The sequence below is a fragment of the Zootoca vivipara genome, chromosome 11 (assembly GCF_963506605.1).
Source record: "Zootoca vivipara chromosome 11, rZooViv1.1, whole genome shotgun sequence".
NCBI lineage: Eukaryota > Metazoa > Chordata > Lepidosauria > Squamata > Lacertidae > Zootoca > Zootoca vivipara.
In genome coordinates, this window is record NC_083286.1 from 52360700 (window position 1) to 52382632 (window position 21933).

General features: G+C 43.2%; 1 protein-coding gene across 1 annotated transcript in view; it reads right to left on the reverse strand.

Moving 5' to 3' along the window:
- The window catches only part of DCC (DCC netrin 1 receptor), a 904619-nt gene that overhangs the window by 426691 nt on the left and 455995 nt on the right, over positions 1-21933 (reverse strand). Inside the window, exons 4-5 of the mRNA XM_060280362.1 lie at positions 4706-4856; positions 4237-4373 (exon numbers count right to left, since the gene is read on the reverse strand). Coding sequence (XP_060136345.1) covers positions 4237-4373; positions 4706-4856 — 288 coding nt within the window. The remainder of the gene's footprint in view (positions 1-4236; positions 4374-4705; positions 4857-21933) is intronic.

The window sequence follows — 21933 nt, forward strand, 5'->3', positions numbered from 1 at the left end:
CTCTAAAGGAGCCAGTTAAACCAACTACAAGAAGCAAGTTGACACTTTCAAGTTCAGAAACTCAGGATTTAAGCCTCAAATTAGGGCAAGCATACTCCCTAATATCAGCTATTCATTCAGAAGCTTCTTTCGCAAAAGAACTCTCTTTGTCAATGTTGATCAGTTGCTAAGTGGCACAGCAACGAGAAAATAGCATGCACTATTTTGTTTATAGACACTTGTTTCTGAAATGAAAAGATGACTTGAATATTTAAACTGATATTTAACAACTTCTTAATGGTCATACATTTTAAATTCAATGAATAGTAACATTGACTGGGAAGAGTCAAACAAAAGGAGAGGTCTTTGTTCAGCGATAGTCAAATGCATCCAACTGCAGTGTGTACAAGAGATAATTTGCAACAGTCTTCTACATCCATGCTTGTTTCTATGCTATTTTTACCATTGACGGGGACTAAAAAGAAATGGGAAAACAGAAAGAAAAATATTTCTTTCTTTCTTTTACATTTCAATAGCTTCACTGTGGAACACTACCAATTTTAAATTCTATTTTCAAGTAGAGGAGTGTCTGCTGACAGCTGTTCAGATAGAAGACTATTTTTCTATAAAGCAAGAAACATGGCTATCCTAACAGGAACCCATGATAAGTAAGGGACACAGGTGGCGCTGTGGGTTAAACCACAGAGCCTAGAGCTTGCAGATCAGAAGGTCAGCGGTTTGAATCCCCGTGACGGGGTGAGCTCCCGTTGCTCGGTCCCAGCTCCTGCCAACCTAGCAGTTCAAAAGCATGTCAAAGTGCAAGTAGATAAATAGGTATTGCTCCGGCGGGAAGGTAAACGGTGTTTCCGTGTGCTGCTCTGGTTCGCCAGAAGTGGCTTTGTCATGCTGGCCACATGACCTGGAAGCTGTATACTGGCTCCCTCGGCCAATAATGCGAGAGGCGCGCCGCAACCCCAGAGTCGGTCACGACTGGACCTAATGGTCAGGAGTCCCTTTTAAGGTCCTAGGCACAGGAACATTGAAGACTTTCACAGTCCTGACAAAACTTGACAGATAGGTCTCTAGATCTAGGTGTGAGTGCTACACTACACAAAGATTCCTCTCCACAATTGCAAAACATCATGCACATCCCATCATTAACCAGCTTGTAAGGCCAAATAAAAAGAAAGTGTTTTGCAAAACAACTTGTTTTCCTTTTCTCTCCCTCTCTCTCTCAAAAATTACTTTTGTCATTATGAAATAATTGAAACCCATGAAACATTAATGCACCATAAGCCACAGAGTTCAAAGCCTCCATCATGCATAATTTCCATAACATTGCATTGTGACTTAATAAAACGATATTATTGTGCACACATCAAATCTCTTCTAATCCAAATAAGGGCTTTCTGTTCACTAATGAAAGCATTTTTATGCATAAGGTTTAAAGCCCAAATGCTAAATAAGCATTGCAGTGATATTGGGCTCCTGTTTGAGCAAGTATTATCTGTGTGGTTCCTTAAATCTTTTTGGAATAACCCAAAGATAACTCAGCATTGTTCAGTAATTAAAAAACAAACCACCTCTCTAAAGGCAGTGTTTGTACAATTCCATGAAAAACTGACACACTGGCAAACTCAACTCTTTGATCCCAGACCCAAGACATTTTCCCCTCCCCTCACATTTCTGTCAAATAGCATGCTTACTGGCTAATGAATCATTTGCAGGAAGAAAGAGAGGTTTTCACAAGGATGAAAGCAGGGGCAAAGTGGTATGTTTTGCTGCTCAGCAGGTGGCACAGAAAACAACAGTGCTTCCAATTTTTTCCCCTGAGTACTGTTATTTCTGTGTGGTAACCGCTGGCATCAAAATGTTGCATCACAACCGTGCCGTGCATGATGCCTGGATACGGACCCAGAGACAAAGTCAGTCAAGGCTATTCCTCCTGACAATGGGAGTAAACCTATGCGCCCTGGTCCACTAATATACGTGCTAAAAGAGGTTTTTGTGTGGACAACTGTGGTGAAGGCAGATGCATGTCATCCGGAATACCAGCAGATGAAGTATACTGGGGGAGGTCTTGGGATCTTAACACACAAAGAATAGAATCATGCACACTTACACTGAGTTGTGAAGTGATATGTGCCCTACCTGCTTTGTAATCTATAAAAAATGACTTCATACATAGTCAAGATTTATGTTTTTATGTTTAGTTTCTTTTGTCATTTAAGTTGATATTTCTTTTGGTGAATGTATGTTGCAGGGGACCTCCGTACAGGGAGCCTCCGCCTCTCCTGCTGACCAGCACATCACCCAGTGAGAGCAGCAGCAGCAGGTCAGGGGAGGGGGAGGCGGAAGTCAGGGGGATGGAGGAGAGAGGGCTCAGAGATGCTGCAGAGCCCTGGCACTGCCCCGGCCAACGGGCTGAGGAAACGGGGCAGCCACTTCCGTCATCGCAGTTAAGGCGTGGTACTAAGCATACAGAGGGGAGGTGGTGTTTCGGGGTGCCCAAGCTCTTATGCTGGTCACATAACAGGAAACGTCCACTCCAGGATTCTGGGAGTGACTAGAAGGTCATGTTTCTTGGCATCTCTGCACTGTAAATATTATGCACAACAAACCTGTTGGACTTTGGCGTCTTTACTCAAGAGACTTTGGACTTTGGCGTCTTTACTCAAGAGTAGCCATACACAAGCCCTGACAGTAGGTTTGATATTTCTTTTGGTTAATGTATGTTTCATTGTTTACTTTTGTAGGAATCAAGGAGTTGTATGTATAATAAGTTTGTTTTGTGTTTTGTTTTGCGTTTCTGAGTATTGTATTCATCAATAAAAGTCTTTAAAAAATTAAAAAAGAAAAAAGAAACAACTTCATACATAAGGAGCAGCCCTCCACCGCCACATACATATCTTCAACTCTAGCTGCAGTTGGTCACCGTGGACAGCAATAAAAAGACTAACCCAGGCATCCCCAGACTTCAGCCCTCCAGATGTTTTGGACTACAATTCCCATCTTCCCCGACCACTGGTCCTGTTAGCTAGGGATCATGGGAGTTGTAGGCCAAAACATCTGGAGGGCCGCAGTTTGGGGATGCCTGGACTAACCTCTTAGGCTAACTCTCATACTGGGGCTTCCCGCTCCCCAAATATTCTTGCTATTAGATTGAGACCATAATGTTCCCAAATGCCAGGAATGGCACCTCAAATGACACAGAGAACAAGTGTAGAAACAGGTGGTATGGAATTTTCCCCAGGCAGCCATTTGGATTACAACCTTGAAGCATTCTAAACCAGAGCCATACATTTTTCCAAGTTGAGATCCTCGCCTTACGTCTCACTAAAGAAGAGTTAGGGATCTTATCTCACAGAGCCCCACATAGCAGCTTTTATTTTGAAACTCCCATCTTTAAAGAACATGAAGATGTATTAGAAACCCCAGCCTTGTGCCAAGGCACCCGAGTGGGAGAAACACTTGCAAATGTTCTTCTGGGTTTGGATCTGACCATTTTGAAATTGAGGGTGGTAGAACAACATTATTCCTGCAAAGAAGAATGTAATCTAGCAAGACAAACCAAAGCAAGTACATAATGAGTGGCAGGAAATATGTTATTTTAGAATGAATTTTCACACAGAATGACAAGCAATGTCCTCAGCATCTGAGTTATCAATCACCTAATGACATCAGTACACATAGTAACCCTATGGCTTAATTCCTTGTCACCATAAAAAATGCTGTTGGTGACATACAAATCAAAAACAATAAACACTGCAAAAATTTAATATTAAAATCCCAAAAACCCAACAAGCTCAACATAATGAGGAAGAAAACAAACACAGGAAAAATCATCTTACCCATAGAGCTAAAAATCACCCAACCACAGAGACAATATTTGGAATTCAATTTGAGAGTAAACACAATTGAATGTTTTTCATGGCATTGTAGGCATGTGAAGATGTCTTTCAACCCAATAAAAGAAAGGTGAGGGTGTTCCAGTTGTGATATAGCAAACAAGTAGCTAGTAACAGGTTATTTGTTTGTTTTTTACTTACCAGATTAGCCCTTGAAAGTATCAACCGTATTAAAGGTGGGGAGAAGAAATAAGCCAGCATTTTTATGCCAGTGACATAGTGTGGACACTTTGTGTGAGCCTCCACAATAAATACCCATCTGGAAGCGCACTGAATCCTTCTTCAGATGCAAGGGACTTTTTCACACCACAAAGGACTCCGCAAAAGATATAGGATTCTCTGTACTCACCCAAAACAGATAGCTCAGCTGAAGCACTGCTGTTCTCCTCCCTGTAGGTGACCACACAAGTATATGTCCCAGAATCGTCATCTGTTGCATTAGATATCAGTAAGTTACTGCCAGCTAGCAATGAATACTTTTTGGACCTGGAATATTGGCAAGAAAACTTGGTTTAAAATAAGGGAATGGATAGGATGGCTTTGTAAGTTTTAGAAGGTTTACATCCCACCCTCTCCACTGTTCCCTCAGATCAATTTAAAAAGAAATTACACAATATCATAAGCATGAATTATCAATTATATACAGTGGGAGGGCTGTTCACTCCTTCCCATGTGTAGGGTTCCAGCAGACTTATGATCTTCTCTCCTTTCAACTTCTTTCAACAAATGGTGTTCCCACATGGGACAAAGCAGCAGATCCAAAAGTGAGCAGCAGAATTCTAGATTTGCTCTTCCCAATAAACCGAGGAACTAGGTACCTGAATGGGATTGTTTCATCTCCTCGCAGCCACGTAAACGTTGGGGCTGGATAGCCAGAGACACAGCATTCTAGCACAGCGTCTTTCCCTTCGACAACGACCACATTTGACGGTCTCTGCAGGAAAAATTGTTGCCTGTGCAACCCAGGATCTACGGAAGGAAAAGGAATGGTTATTACTTAATAATCACACCATTTGTCTTAGGAGCAGCGGGGAAGAGTATTTAAATATTCTCAGTGGGGAATCTTCCGTTTCACCGCGCGAGAGAAAATTCACCCACACAAACACAGTATAGAATAAGGGAGCAGAAAATGAAATACAGGACAAACATTTGAATCCAGAGAGGTGAACATACTAAATGAAAGCATAACTCTACAGAGTTTGGCTCCGAAATGAGTCACACTGAGTTGAATGCAACTTACTACCAGTCACTGGTGTAGTGGTAAATTTTAAAATACAAGTATGTCATGACATTCCCCCATAGAGGAATCAAGAAATGCACGCTTCTGTAGAAATAAATGTTAAGAAAAATTGTGGCACTTTCATGGAGGCTTAGCATATGATAAACTTCCCAGCAGCATGGCTCCAGTAATAATAATAATAATAATAATTTATTATTTATACCCCGCCCATCTGGCTGGGCTTCCCCAGCCACTCTGGGCGGCTTCCAACAGAAAAATGAAATAAAATAATCTATTAAACATAAAAAGCCTCCCTAAACAGGGCTGCCTTCAGATGTCTTCTAAAAATCTGGTAGCTGTTTTCCTTTTTGACATCTGATGGGAGGGCGTTCCACAGGGCGGGCACCACCACCTCTGCCTGGACCTCAGTGTCCGGGCAGAACGATGGGGGTGGAGATGCTCCTTTAGGTATACTGGACCGAGGCTGTTTAGGGCTTTAAAGGTCAGCACCAACACTTTGAACTGTGCTCGGAAACGTACTGGGAGCCAATGTAGATCTTCTAAGACTGGTGTTATGTGGTCTCGGCGGCCGCTCCCAGTCACCAGTCAAGTTGCCGCATTCTGGATTAGTTGTAGTTTCCGGGTCACCTTCAAAGGTAGCCCCACGTAGAGCGCATTGCAGTAGTCCAAGTGGGTGATAACTAGAGCATGCACCACTCTGATGAGACAATCTGCAGGCAGATAGGGTCTCAGCCTGCATACCAGATGGAGCTGATACACAGCTGCCCTGGACACAGAATTGACCTGTGCCTCCATGGACAGCTGTGAGGCCAGAATGACTCCCAGGCTGCACGCCTGGTCCTTCAGGGGCACAGTTACCCCATTCAGGACCAGGGAGTCCTCCACACCTGCCCGCCTCCTGTCCCCCACAAACAGTACTTCTGTCTTGTTAGGATTCAACCTCAATCTGTTAACTGCCATCCATCCTCCAACCGCCTCCAGGCACTCACACAGGACCTTCACCGCCTTCACTGCCAGTCCCATGTATAGTTTCCTGGGAGTAAGCTTCATTGAGCTCAGTGATGCTTGCCTCCGAATGTATGGATTAAACTTGCAAAACACACTGAGCTTTAGCAAAAGATCTCCTGCCCACTGAAATGTAGCCTTAAGCCTTTAATTGGAAATGCACACAAGCTTGCAAAGACTGCTATGACTTAAACTCTTAAGAGTTTATTTACTTGCCAGAGCAAGGAGACTCATCGGTTATCCCGGTGCTCCAACTGATGACATCACAACTCCTGCATCCCTTTGTCCAGTTGCTCCAGGTAAGTGGGTGCATGATTGCAGCCTGATTCTAGGCTTAACGGGCAAATCCAGCAACTAAGCTTTTGATGATTAATGAGGGGTCAATTTTAATTGGTAGTTAATTGGAGAGTTAATGCCACACTCGTGCATTTTGCAAAGCTGTGTTTTGGTTCTGGTGTGTGCCTCTAATAGGGAATGAAAAATAAAATATTAAATATGATATTTCCTTTTTAACCATGAGTGCTAGTTGCCTCACAGTAGTTCCAGTTCCTAAAAACAAATAAATAAATGAGGTTTGGTGACATGCATATTTTAAGGGGGGAAATTTCCCCCCAAAGCTTCCATGGCTATGCAACTCAATATTTTTCAGTTGTTTAACAGCCCTGATACTGAACACATATTAGAATTTCTCTTGATAGAGATCTGTAACAGTGTGTTATACTGGCGAAGCCAGAGCACAGACTAAGAAACGTAATGTTAAGTGTGTTCACACCTTGCAGAGAAGAGGGGAATCCCTGAAAAAACACCATATATACTGGAAAGCAGAACAATGGATCTGGTACAGACTGGGAATTAGAAGTCATTTCAGATCCAAAGTGAGGCACTTAAAAAGCACCCCCACCTTACTCATTTCTAGTTAACATCTGAACAGATATGTTATGAGAACCAAACTTTATTTTGTTATCTCCCCATTGAACATCCGCCAATGTATATTAGATCCCCCCTCCTGATTAACATAAGGTGCTCTGTCATTATAATTAAAACTTTCCTGTTTCCTACTTTGCCGATTGCTTAAATGAATGTCCTTGCTATGCAACCCCCCCCCCCAAAAAAAAACAGAGAAAGGAGAGACAGAGAAGTAAAGCATCAACCCTCAATTCTTTAATTAAATCAAGGCTAGGCTTTACATCAGTATAATAAAACACTAGAAAGATTTGGAAGGTTTTTAATGTGCAATCAAATTGAAGTGTAATAACAGGAGCCCTTTTTGTGTTTGTTGAAAGGAGGAATTGTCTACTATTGTGTGAGAGGGCTGGGATATTTTATGGAATTTGGCTGTAACTACTCCAGATAAATGGATGATGTTACACAAGGGAGACTGATTTGTCGCTGGTCGCTTTGAGTCACACTGCACAGAACCGTGAAAGTTGAAGGAGTCATTCGGAACAACAATTTATTTTGCTAGAGAAATGCACAGCCTTCTTCGTGGCCCCGAATTACTTCCTATTGGAGTGCATCAGGCAGTTTTGTTTAGCTGAAGGCAAACTACCATGCCACAATTGCAATTTCCACTGAAACATAATCAACAAATACAATGCATTAGGCTGGTGCAAATTTGATTCCATTGTTTTGCAAAGCAGCACTTCATCCTAGCAACCTAGCGAGGTTCCATTAATATGACACTGATGAGACAAAATGCTTCATACTCCCAATTCCTAAATGTGATTAAAACGGAAAACCCACCATCTCCTGAATACTCATGTAAAAAGCCCAAAGCTCTCTAGTGCAGATCACTATGTGTAACACGTTACAATAGGAACTTAGTAACTTGCTCCTCAAGGGACGCGGGTGGCATTGTGGGTTAAACCACAGAGCCTAGGGCTTGCAGATCAGAAGGTCGGCAGTTTGAATCCCCGCAACAGGGTGAGCTCCCGTTGCTCGGTCCCATCTCCTGCCCACCTAGCCGTTCAAAAGCATGTCAAAGTGCAAGTAGATAAATAGGTACCGCTCCAGTGGGAAGGTAAACGGCATTTCTGTGCGCTGCTCTGGTTCGCCAGAAGTGGCTTTGTCATGCTGGGCACATGACCTGGAAGCTGTACGCTGGCTCCCTCGGCCAATAAAGCGAGATGAGCGCCGCAACCCCAGAGTCGGTTACGACTGGACCTAATGGTCAGGGGTCCCTTTACCTTTAACTTGCTCCTCAGTGCCTTTGTGGTTTGCTCAGTTTCTATAAGGATGTGAAACCCCAGTGCCACCCTCCCAATTTGCAGATAGCTGCTGCTGGTTTGAGAAGCCACAGGGTGAACAGGGTGATTCCACCTGATCACCACTTCCATACAGAACAGAGGGAAGGGGTAGGATTGTGACATATTAATTACAGTAGGCTGGAGGCAGGATACTAGCAAGGATAAAAGGGCCTTTTGGAAAGAATTCAAGTCTCTCTCGCAAACAGCCCGATTCTTTGCTCCTAGACCAATAAAACAGAAAAGTCCCTGCCATCAGTTCCAGACCCTCAAATGTTTCTGTTTTCCAGGGACAGTCCCAGATTTACAGAAACTGTCCCGGTTGCTGACATGACCGAAATCTGTGTGCAGACAAACACCGGCTCCCTTGGCCTATAGAGCAAGATGAGCACTGCATCCCCAGAGTCGTCCGCAACTGGACCTAACGGTCAGGGATAGGACACCCCCAGGGCTTTCCCCCCCCCAGTCGGAATTCGACGGAACTCAGTTCTGGTACCTCTCAGTTGCGCACCATTGCCATTATAAGAGAACAAGGGAGACATTCATGGTGAGTTCCGGCACGTCTTTTTCTAGGGAAAAAAAGCACTGGACATCCCTGTTTTCACTAGAGAAATATTGGGTGGTATGTATTTCAAAATCTACAACAGACAAAAGCACTACTGAGGCAGGAGGGGTGGAGGGAGGCAGACTGAGGCAAGACCAGTGATGTTATTTTAAAAGGCATAGCTGCCAAGTTATCCCTTTTTTACAGGGATTTTCCCTTATGCTGAATAGGCTTCCTCGCGAGAAAAGGGAAAACTTGGCAGCTATGTTAAAAGGCACAGCATAATTAGAGATGAGTGAGTTCCCTCCTACCTCTCTTGGGTTGGCTGGGGAATATGACAAGCTCTTTATTTCTTTAAAGCATCTTCACCCTGATCTATCGACAAAAAGCCTCCCTGGATGATTTACGGTATATTTGTTAATTTGTTAAAAAAAAAGATGGGAAATGGGGGGGGGAAAGATGAAGATTTGTGTGCATCTTTAAAAACCAAAAGGCAAAACAGTACTTTTCTTTTTTGTCTTGTCAGAATGGAAATGCCAAATTGAATGCCTGGCCATTGGGCCTTGGGGGCTGTGTTGCTAATCCAACTAGGGAAGGAAACCTACTGTAAACCACGATAGAGAAATCCGTCATTAAAGCGATACTCATCTCTCAATTTATATAATGCATTAAGGTGTATAACCACAGTACGAGCAACCTGTCTGGAGGTCTGACTCCCTCCCCACTCTGCTCTCATGATGGAAATTCAAGCCGGGCTCCACAAAGCCAACTAAATGATGTGATAAGCAACAGGATAAAGCAATAAGCAGGTAAAAGGATAATCAAATTCATACTGTGATCTCACTCAGAGAGTGTTTTCAAAAATGCATTATCAAATTCATGGCTGTTTTAACCAGAGGCAAGACAAAAATATTAGATTAACATTTTTATTTATTTATTTTTGCATTAATCCAATCAAGCATGTTGAATTCATACTCCATGAACTCTGAAGTTAATGTTCACTGGAGCAAAGTCAGGCACCTTTTTTATTATTATTAACTGCTTCTTATTATTTTTTCCTTGTTTGTGAAGAAAATGACACACTCCGCTCTCTGTGGCATACAGGCTGTCCTTCCTGGCTATAAGACAGGTTAATATGTAGTAATACCTCTTTCAATATAAACACATTTCACTATACTGGATCATAGCTGCCAAGTTTTTGCTTTTCTCGCGAGGAAGCCTATTCAGCATAAGGGAAAATCCCTGTAAAAAAGGGATAACTTGGCAGCTATGTACTGGATCCGAGCAATGATCTACCTGATCCCATGGTGTCCAACCAGGCGTCAGTGAGAAGCCACGGAGCAGGGATGGGGAACCTCAAACCTGGAAACCTGCCTCTTCAGGCCTCTTTATGTGGCCACTGGGACTTTCCGCAGGTCACAGCCCATCACCCCAACCCACACACCCCACTGGCCCTACTTTTTCTCCCAGTTGTTTTTGCATGGCTCATAAGTGCCCTTGAACTCTGATAGTGCCTCTAGATCAGGCATCCCCAAACTTCGGCCCTCCAGATGTTTTGGACTACAATTCCCATCTTCCCTGACCACTGGTCCTGTTAGCTAGGGATCATGGGAGTTGTAGGCCAAAACATCTGGAGGGCTGCAGTTTAGGGATGCCTGCTCTAGATGGAAGCTAGAGAAATGTGGGTTGGGTTTGTGTACAAACTAGCCCACTGCTCAAAGCATGTGTGCTTTATGCCCCGCCCACTTTGCCTCTGACCACTCCCATCATTCTCTAGAGGGCCTTGGAAGGTTGCCCAGAAAATTAATTAACAGCAGCAGCAGCAGCAGCAGCAGCAGCAGCAGCAATTGTATCACGCCCATATGACTGGGTTGCCCCAGCCACTATGGGCGGCTTCTAGCACATACAAAAGCATAATAAAGCATTAAACCAGGCATCCCCAAACTTTGGCCCTCCAGATGTTCTGGACTACAATTCCCATCTCTCCCAACCACTGGTCCTGTTAGCTAGGGATCATGGGAGTTGTAGGCCAAAACATCTGGAGGGCCGCAGTCTGGGGATGCCTGCATTAAACATTAAAAACTCCCCTATACAGTAAAAGGAATATGGTTCTGAGGCTTGAATGGCTTGAAAGCCTTCCCTTCCCCTCCCGGGGATAACTGTTCAAAGGAAATTTGAGATGGGAAAGCTTAGTTGAATTTGGACCACTAAAGAGAAGAGAAATAGAAAAAAATAAAGAAAGCAAACAACAATGTGAGTGGACAGAAAGATTGCTAAGGCCAGATAGTTGTTGAAGATGCAGGTCTTTGAGCACCATCATTTTCATCATAAAAAGAGCCAGGTCGAGTATGCTGACTGATTTCATATTTTTTCAAGTGTTCCTCACCTGTGGAACATCACATGTTCCCTCACTGCATGTTCTGACATAATTTCCTGCCATTCATCAAGTGTGAATGTAGTGCTAGCCTCTCAGGCCCTCACTAGCACTTGCCTAACCCTCCTTTTGGACACTGGGTAAACACCTACTACACACAGTATTATGCTTTGGTGCCTCAAGAACATAGGTAGGGAGCTGGACAATGCCTGTGGACCAGAATCTTATCTCCACCACTCCCATAGGGCAAGCTTGCCATGTGGGTGCAGACAGCTGCCAGTTGCCTAACATTAGAATGACACCAGCTGAACCATTTTTGCCCATCCACATCTATGCAGGCTTTTCTTGCTGTCCAACTTGTCCACATCTTGTATCACTAAACTGTTCTACCTTGCATCTTGTTTTGTATATACTATATTGTGAGTAGCTTTGAAAAGGTGTTCACCTTTGCCTATAAACCATAGGGCTGCTTTGTTTCTGGACCTGTAATGCAGACAAGTTCTTGCCATAGGCTTGCAACTTATAAACAAAAGGCAGAGCACGTGGGAGGGGAAAGGGTTGGGGGCAGAAATCATCATTTTTAACTGTTATGCTATTTTAATGAGCTTGTTTATTATACACTTTAATTATGGATGTTTAAATGAAATTGTTCTACTACGTGCTTTAATTATGGGTAGTTATATTTTTATAATTCAGTTTTGCTTGCTATTCTGCTGTTGGCTTTTGCATTTGTGAACTGCCTTGGTATTTCTTCCCTAAATGAGGTGGTATATTACTATTATTATTATTATTATTATTATTATTATTATTATTAGGGGACCCAGGTGGCACTGTGGTTAAACCACTGAGCCTAGGGCTTGCTGATCAGAAGGTCGGCGGTTCGAATCCCTGTGACGGGGTGAGCTCCCGTTGCTCGGTCCCAGCTCCTGCCAACCTAGCAGTTCGAAAGCACGTCAAAATGCAAGTAGATAAATAGGAACCGCTACAGCGGAAAGGTAAACGGCGTTTCCATGTGCTGCTGTGGTTTGCCAGAAGCGGCTTTGTCATGCTGGCCACATGACCTGGAAGCTATACGCCGGCTCCCTCGGCCAATAATGCGAGATGAGCGTGCAACCCCAGAGTCGGTCATGACTGGACGTAATGGTCAGGGGTCCCTTTACCTTTATCATTATTATTATTAATAGTGGAGTCTCTGCTTTGCATACAAGTTCAATTCTTGGCATCTCCACATAGGACTGGGAATGTGCCCTGCCTGAATCTCTGAACAGTAGCTGCCAATCAGTGTAGACGAAACTGAGTAAGATTGAACAATGATCTGACTCAGCATAAGGCAGCTTCCTATATCTCTATGAATCTGAGAACACCTCAATCTGCTGGAAGGCAGAACTCGCACATAACATATGTTGTATGATGTTTTCATTTGCTAGATTGGTTCCATATGTTCCTTGCCCTTGGACCACACGGTGAAGGCCGGGTTATTAGTATTCATAATAGATGAATTGAAAAAGTAACAAGCTTAGGAAGGAAGGGAAAGAGAAGCCTGTGGTGCTTATCACTCAAGTGCATTGGTGGTTTTAAGTGTTTTAAGTCTCTTACACAGGCAAAGGATGCATAGCAAAATCTTCACATTATCCCATGTTTAGTGTGTGTGTGTGTTTTCTCGCCCATGCACTGCAGAGTGCTGACTTGCAGTGAATAAGCAGGACTCATTCCATCAGCTCCACTGAAAGGCCAGGCCCAGGAAGATGTCTCTCCTTCAGCTGTCATCTGTCAGCAGGCTGCAGCCACAGGAGCGATGGAAAGGAGGGTCATCCGAACAACGCTGCTGAAAGACGAACTCCACTGAGTTCCTTCTGTCTTTGAATGGTTTCCATTCCAGCTGACTTTAGAACTACTACTGTACTGTTAATCAATTTCCCCCCTCTTCCTTTCCCACCGCCCTCCCATTTTATGTAATGTCTTTCAGATTGTAAACAAATAGTGTTTTAATTGGTTTACATTCATTCATTCGTCTATTTATTTCCAATGTTTATATGACAAGTGCCCTCTGGGTGGCTCACAAGTAAATACTAAAAAAAAAAAAAAAAGGAAAAAAGGGAAAGGAAAGGAAACTATAATCTCACCCAGAATAGGACCAGCAACCGAGAATGACGTCCATAAAATATATGTATAAAAACAGGGGCGGGCTTTGGGGGGGAGGGGGGAGGAGATAGGCCCGGCTATAAAATGAAACGCCTTCGACCGTCCAGCCTTCATGGGACTCTCTCGTGGCAGGAGGGGGCTTGTGGGGGAGGGTTGGAAGAGGGCGAGAGAATATATATATATATGTATAAAAAACAGGGGGGGGAGAGACTGAAAATGCATGCACCTGGCACCTAAAAAGGTCATCATGTGGGCACTAGGAAGACCACTCTGGGGTACCAATGCTGAAAAGGTCTTCTCTCTAGTAACCCATCTCATTTTTTTCAATTTGTCCTCACTCTGTCCTGCATCCATTTGTGAAACAAATGGCAGAAGAGATGTTCACAACCACAAAAAATGTATATGTTTTGTTAAAAAATTATGTGTAAGCTCACTGAACAGCAGGGTAAAAATGATCTAGATCAGAAGTGTTGCTAAACTACAGCTCCCATCAGCCCCAGCCAGCATGGCCAACTGTCATGGTTGATAACAGTTGTAGTTCAGTAACATCTGGAAGACCAAAGGTTCCCCACACCTGTTCTAGAAGATACCATTGACAGTGCTTTGGGATTTTATGGAACAGTAGCGATTGGCTGAGCTGTCCTGATGTCACAGGCAAGGTGCTGGGCAAGCAGTGCCATGGCCCTAGCCATGAATGATACCCAAGGCTAAAAGCCATAGAAGCCACCTGAAAAAAAGCCAACCAGTTTTGTTGATACTTAACCCAAGGTGATAGCCATGAACCTGACTCTGAGTCATCGCACCCATGGATTTATTTGAACTCAAGCCTGATTTATGTGAACCACAGAACCACACCCTCAAGAATGATTCAGCTGGGCACACTCCTGACCCATGGTGCATCGGGAACAGGAGGCAAGAATCCACCGAGAGACAATAAGTGTTTACTTCCAAGGCAGGGCAGCATCCCTGCAGTGCCTCAAGTGGTAGAGATAGACCCTACACAAGAAACTGCCTTATACTGAGTCTGATCATTGGTCCACCTAGCTCAGCACTGTCTACACCAGTGGTCTCAAACTTGGGTCTCCAGCTGTTGCTGGACTAAACTCCCATCACACCCATCACACTAAACTCCTGTGTGAGTGCCTGGAGGCGGTTGGAGGATGGATGGCGGCTAATGGATTGAGGTTGAATCCTGACAAGACAGGGGGCGGGCTGGTGTGGAGGACTCCCTGGTCCTGAATGGGGTAACTGTGCCCCTGAAGGACCAGGTGTGCAGCCTGGGAGTCATTTTGGACTCACAGCTGTCCATGGAGGCTCAGGTGAGTTCTGTATCCAGGGCAGCTGTCTACCAGCTCCATCTGGTACGCAGGCTGAGACCCTACCTCCCTGCAGACTGTCTCACCAGAGTGGTGCATGCTCTAGATATCTCCCGCTTGGACTACTGCAATGTGCTCTACGTGGGGCTACCTTTAAAGGTGACCCGGAAACTACAACTAATCCAGAATGCTGCAACTTGACTGGTGACTGGGAGTGGCCACCGCCATATAACACCGGCCCTGAAAGACCTACATTGGCTCCCAGTACGTTTCCGAGCACAATTCAAAGTGTTGGCGCTGACCTTTAAAGCCCTAAACAGCCTCGGCCCAGTATACCTGAAGGAGTGCCTCCACCCCCATCATTCTGCCTGGACACTGAGGTCCAGCTCCGAGGGCCTTCTGGAGGTTCCCTCAGTGTGAGAAGCAAAGCTGCAGGGAACCAGGCAGAGGGCCTTCTCGGTAGTGGTGCCTGCCCTGTGGAACACCCTCCCATCAGATGTTAAAGAGATAAACAACTACCTGACATTTAGACAACATTTGAAGGCTGCCCTGTTTAGGGAAGTTTTTGATGTGTGACACTTTAATGTATTTTAATCTTTGTTGGAAGCCGCCCAGAGTGGCTGGGGAAACCCAGCCGGAAGGGCGGGGTACAAATAATATGTTGTTGTTGTTGTTGTTGTTGTTGTTGTTGTTGTTGTTATTCCTGAACACTGGTCCTGCTAGCTAGGGATGTTGTAGTCCAACAATACCTGGAGACCCAAGTTTGAGAAACACTGGTCTGCACTGACCGGCAGCAGCTCCCCAGGCTTTCAGGCAGAATCTCTCCTACCACACTTGGAGATGCAGGTGGAGATGCATGGCAGATGCTTAACTCCTGAGCTGTGCACTCTGGCTTTGGTAAGACCCAGCTAAGCCATGTCTCTGGCAGAGGTGCTCATATCTATGGCAGGTTGAAGGGAAAACAGGAGGCAGACAGAAATAGGAAGGGCCTCATTAAACACACACACACACACACACACACACACACACACACACACAAGGCAAGGAGTCTTGGACAAAAGATGAAATCCTGAAAAGCAAAGATAAACCGGAAGCAAGAGTGGGGCAGTTAGGAAATATGTGTGGCCTGGGGTTTCATATGTGACTTTTTTTTAAAAAAAACAGCCAGTAAAATACCCAGCAACAGGCTCATTGTTCTTTACGATTGCTTTCCAAGCCTGCACATTGCAAGGTGAATCAAAGCAAACAATAAAGTCCCACATTTGTCAGGTAACCTTTTGGGTGATACCTCCGCCAACCATCACATCAAAGCACACAGAGTTCAGTCTGCTGTGGAACCTCTGAATACCATCTCCTTCTTCAAATAGATTCAGCTCCAAATTACATGATACCCTTAAGCCTCTTGCTGTGACTCAGGTCAGTGCTTCGCATATCTTAAGCAAAGAACAGCAATCCTATCAATCTCAGATTGATCACACACAGGTGCAAATTTCTTTAATCAGCAGTGGACAAAACCCTCACCTGGCCACAGGCCAACGTGCTCTGTGTAGACAGAGTGAAAGCCAACTCTTTCCCGACAGCTATTCATTCTTGCTCTTATAACTCTATTATTCTTGAGCGTTCACGGAGCAATTTCATAAAAACGTGACTCACTGCCAAAAGATGTGTGGCCATGTCTGTGTTTCTTTTTGCTCACACTTGTATGGGAGCCAGTTCTGTGGATGGTTGTAGAGTCCTATTTAGAACTGACAGCAAAAAACAGGGGGGGGGGGACCTAAAGTTATAGCAAACTTGGGAGTTGTTTCTCAGGGAGATTCATCAAGTGAAATGGCTAGTTCGCATGGGCTGATTCCAAGTAAGTCATATTCAGAGTGGACCCTCTGAGATTGACGGGTGTAACTAACTTGACTCCATAGATTTCATTGGGTACGACTGAGTTGAATGCAGCCTTAAGAAAGGAGGGTTGGAAGGACTAAGTACCCAAGATCATTGCTTAAGAACAGGAATCCCCAAACTTCGGCCCTCCAGATGTTTTGGACTACAATTCCCATCTTCCCCGACCACTGGTCCTGTTAGCTAGGGATCATGGGAGTTGTAGGCCAAAACATCTGGAGGGCCAAAGTTTGGGGATGCCAGCTTAAGAACATATGAAGAGACTGTGTGATCAGGCCAATAGCTCACTCGCTCCAGCATCCTGTTTTCACAGTGGCCAACCAGACGCCTGTGGGAAGCCTGCAAGCTGGACAGGAACGTAGCAGTGCTCTGCTCACCTTCAACTGATATTCAGAAGTCTGAAGCCTCTGGCAGTGGAAGTAGAACATAGTTATCATAGCTAGTAGCCATTGATAGCCCTATCCTCCCTGAATTTGTATGATCATCACTTAAAGCCATCCAAGAGTAGGGCTTGCTGTGAAATATTAAGCAATATCAAACTGGATCTTTTCTATTCACAGATGGAGAAACTGGGGCAGGGTATTTTATTTCATATTCTCTGGAGGAAAGCTGAAATTTTCCTACTGTTCAGGAGGAGCTTGGTGACGAAAACAGCAGCAGCAGCAGCAACCACCACCAGAGAATTCTTTTCAGAGAAGTGTCAACTCAGTCTTACAGAAAACTTCAGAATGTTTATGCTTCAGATAGATAGACAGATAGCTAAGAAGACATGTTGTCACATTTCCTTTTTATATGAAACTGGCTTATTCTGAGTTGGGACAATAGTCCACCTAGTTCAGTATTGTCTACACTGACGGGCAGCAGATTGCCAAGGTTTCAGGCACGAGTGTCTCCCAGTTCTACAAGGAGATGCTAGGAATTGAACCTGTGACCTTCAGTACGCAAAGCAGATGCTCAAACACTGGGCTGCAGCAGTTCCCCATTTGTTAGATCTTGGGTATCGGCAATTCTATCAGCTTGAACTGTGGCAGTTACTGAAGTGTCATGACCTGCAACCTTAAGATAGCAACTAGGGCCAATACACAATGGATGGTAGTTTAGATAATAAACATGTAGAGCAGGGAAATGAATTTGTGGCCCTCCATATGTTTTTGGAATCTGACTCTCATCAGCCCCAGTTGGCATGGCCAGTGATAAGGAATGATGGGACTCATAGCATCATCTGGACAGCAACAAGTCCCCCATCCCTCATTTCGATGCAGCTGCATCAACCACAAGGTTTGATGGCAGGTTTCACTAGCAGCTCATAAGTATAACATATTAAGGCAATTAAGTTTGTCTAGTATATTCTTAAAGTTTGGTGGGAATTTAAGGATTTAATAGAGCCTAAAGTACCCTGGTGGGCCTCCCCCTTGGAGATGACATCAATGGGAGGTAGAAGCAAAAATGGGAGATGGCTAACGTATCAAGATTTAATAGAAAAAGATGGATAACAATTAGTGTTAAAATCTTATGATCAAATTAAATTAAGCTGTACGAGTTGGTTACAATACACCCAATTACAAAGTTTATTTAAAGAGCATCAAAAAATTGGCTTTGGGAAAGAGAAATCTAAATTACAGGAGTTGTTAATTGGAAACACTGTTAAACCATTATCAAAGATCTACAAATTTCTTTTGGAGTGGGAGCTGAAGGACGAAGACATTAAATGTGTTATGATCAAATGGGCCCAAGACCTAGGAAGGCCAATTTATAAAGCCCAATGGGATAAATTATGGAGAATCACAATGAAGTTTACGGCCTGTACTGGAATAAAAGAAAATATGTTAAAAATGGTTTACAGGTGGCATTTAACACCGGAGAGGATAGCCAAAATATATAAAAACGAAGAAAATAATTGTTGGAAATGTCATAATAAAGGGGGAAACTATATACATTGCTGGTGGGGATGTGCAAAGATTAAGGAATTCTGGGGAGAAGTTTATGAGGAATTGAAAAAAATGTTAAGGATTACCTTTAAAAAAAACCCAGAATACTTTCTATTGAGTCTGGTACCTGGAAACCTCCCTGAAGACAGGATAGATATTTTTCTTTACTCCTGTGCTGCAGCAAGACTGCTGATCGGCCAGAAATGGAAAAAAGAAGAGATACCCACAATCCAACAGTGGCAGTTAAAATTAATCGAATTTATGAACCTTGATAGAATGACAGCGGCAATTAGGAATAATTCGAAACAAAGTTCCAAAAAGAAATGGGAATATGTGGAGGAATATTTTAAGAAAAAAGATATTAAAACAGAGTTGGTGATCTGTTTGGACTAGTTGACCACAAGGGACCTTATTGAGAAATTTGACGAGGAGGGAATTTAAATTTAGGGTTTGTTTTAGGGGAAAGTAACGCAAGTAATGGAGAAAACCTAAAGGAAAGCGATATGTTAAAGTTTGGAAGTTATATTATGTATTATTGTACAAATGAAATGTGTATATTTTTTTTGTATGGATTTTAATATGAATTAATAAAGATTTTTTTTTAAAAAAAGTTTGTCCAGTATATTTTTAAATGGGAGAATAAGTACTCTCCTAGTTTTTCAACCATATGATAAGACCTAGGTAGTAAATGTTACTCCCCCCCCAAAAAATGTGTTTTGACTTGCAGCTATACTATAGACAGCACAGTTGAATCTGGGCAAAGATTCACTGTTAAACATTGTGGGGTTGCTTGGTTTATTATTAAAGAGAAAGCTGTCAAGGTCAGTTCATGAACACATTCTATTTCAAAAACAAACAGCAGGGGTGTGTGCTAAATAAATGCACATGCAGAAACCAGAAAAGAACCTTCAGAAATATGTGATAGTCATGTCAGGACCCAGTGACTTCCCATGAAATCTTAGAAATGAGCAACAAACGTATTTGTCTGATTTTGGTTCAAGGCCGTTTCACAGACTTTGATTGTTCAGTCTTGCTGTCCTCTTTCTGCAGCTATCTGAAGATTATTATTATTTATTTAAAAAAGCTGCGCAAAATAATTTCTCCCTTTACCATCCCTACTGTCATTTGAATTAGTTGCTCATTGTTCTGAGACAGCCTGATGGCTATCTTTCATATTTTTCCCCCTACTCCTCCTAGCAAGATATAGATTGCATCTCATACTGCACAAAATGAATTCCACTTGCACACCCAGGCTTCCCTTCCTCTTCTCTCCCTGTGTCCCCCTAAAGTCTTCTCCAGGAGTCCCCCCCCCCAACCTCCACAAAACAAATACTAAACAAAATGAGAAAGTTTTGTTGAACAGGTGTGTGGCTTTGGTATTAGAGGGGATTTTACAAAACTGCTTAACATTCTCATTGGAAGGGCACCCAGGAGCCCTAGTGGAAAGCCTCTACTGGTTACAATATCCAAATATTGTGGTGGTTTTTTGTTTATAAAGCCAGGCAGCGCCCGTGGGTCTCAAACTGCTGGAAGCGATATGGGGATCTAAGCAATGCTTTGGGCGATGGAACGACTGGGCTGAGTTGGCTCATCCGAATATTGTTTTAGAAAGGGAAGTTAGCTTGGTCTAATTAAAAAGTTGCCCAAATAAGCATCTCAGTTTCATAAAATCCAATTAAAGCAATTTATTAATCAACTGAACCCATTCCATAAATTTCAATATGACTTTCAGATATAGTTTGTTATTAAAACATTCAAAATCACCTACCATGGGATTAATGCATCTATTGCATGAATGGCAAACATATCCATGGGTGTGGTCCCCCCCCCACTTTGTCTTCTTTGCAATGTAAGAAGGCATGCAATCAGTTGTGATTAGGTATCAGAAGTAAAATAGGACAGACTTCATGTCACACCAGCTGACACCGCTTGCAATTGGCTCAGTAAAGAGAATGGCAGTCTCCGTGGTCTGGCTTGAAAAACATGGCAGCCAAGAAGTGCTAAAGGGCCATGGCAATTGCCTAAGAACCGCCATACAAAATACTATTGATATCAATGTTCCTTGTAATGGAGATTTTATTGATGGACTGGTTATGCTGCCCATAGAGCAGAAAGCCTTAAAATGTGCTGTTTTTAGACAGCAGGAAAATGCTTGTTGTGGTATGTGTGTTAGTGGGAGTCAAGTTCCACGTCAATTGGTTAGTGAGGAAAGAGCTAGCTCATTCCTGAGATGTACCTGGTTGAATCTGGTGACTTCCTCATTAGTATTACTGGGCAGATTAGATAAATACCTTTCTGTTTAAAGGGCTCAGATTACAGCATGGGGCATGAGTCATTGGTCATTATCAGGGAGGAGTGGGTCCTTGTGGAGCTGCAGAGTTATCGGAACATTTTGAAAAGAGCTCATGTGAGAAGAAGACTTGGGGAATTGTCAGACTTCAGGACTCTCTGCAAATTGACTTAGAACTTGGATGTGGACTTTGCTCAGCAAGGACTTTGAAGTAGAGAAACCTCTCTGGAACTAGGCAGGAGAAAAGCCTTTGTGCATCCTCTTTGTAGTGTGTAAATGTAGTGTGTGTGTTTTGTGCGTGCCAAGTAAAACAACTCTGCTTTAAAGGACTGTTTTGTGTTGGTGAGCTTACCCACTTTCTTGAACCTCCCATGACACACACATACACAGACACAAACACAGAGCAAGATTTATAGGGTGATTATAAACACACGCACCAACAGGCCTGTGGGGTGTGTGTAATGTCTTTATATAAGGTATAAAAAAAATAGACCTTCGGTATGGAGGATCGCTATAACTGAGACATCTCTTGGAGAATGTATTCAGTCTAATGATGATGCCTTTGTGCTTAAATGCTAAAGCAGTTCTTCTGAATGGGAATGAAGTCTTCCAGTGCTGACTGGGACCAGGGGTGCTTTATGTGGTGTTTAAGGAGCTGTGAAGTTTTAATTTCTGCTCGCCTAATGTAGCTGTTGCTTAACAACCATCAAGCTCTTTATATGCAAAGCCTGTTGTTGTCTTGCTCTGGTTTTATTTTGTTTGGTTGGGGTTTTTTTTGTAGATGGAATGGCAATTTTATTTTATTGTTCTTAATGCTGCTTTGTATCCATCTCATCCCCTCTCCCTCCCCCATCCCCATTAACACCTTTATGCATAGAAGTGAATCATCTAAAAAGCCAATTGACTCCAGAATGTTAAACAAGAAATAGACTAACAAGGTTTTCTTCATTTTTGCTCCATTGATTGCCTTGGAATTGTCTCTGCATTGTAATTCTTTCCATTAGGAGTGAAGAGACAAAAGAGAAAAGACTCGAGGAAAACAAAAAGTGGAAAAGGCTCATTGTCATCTTC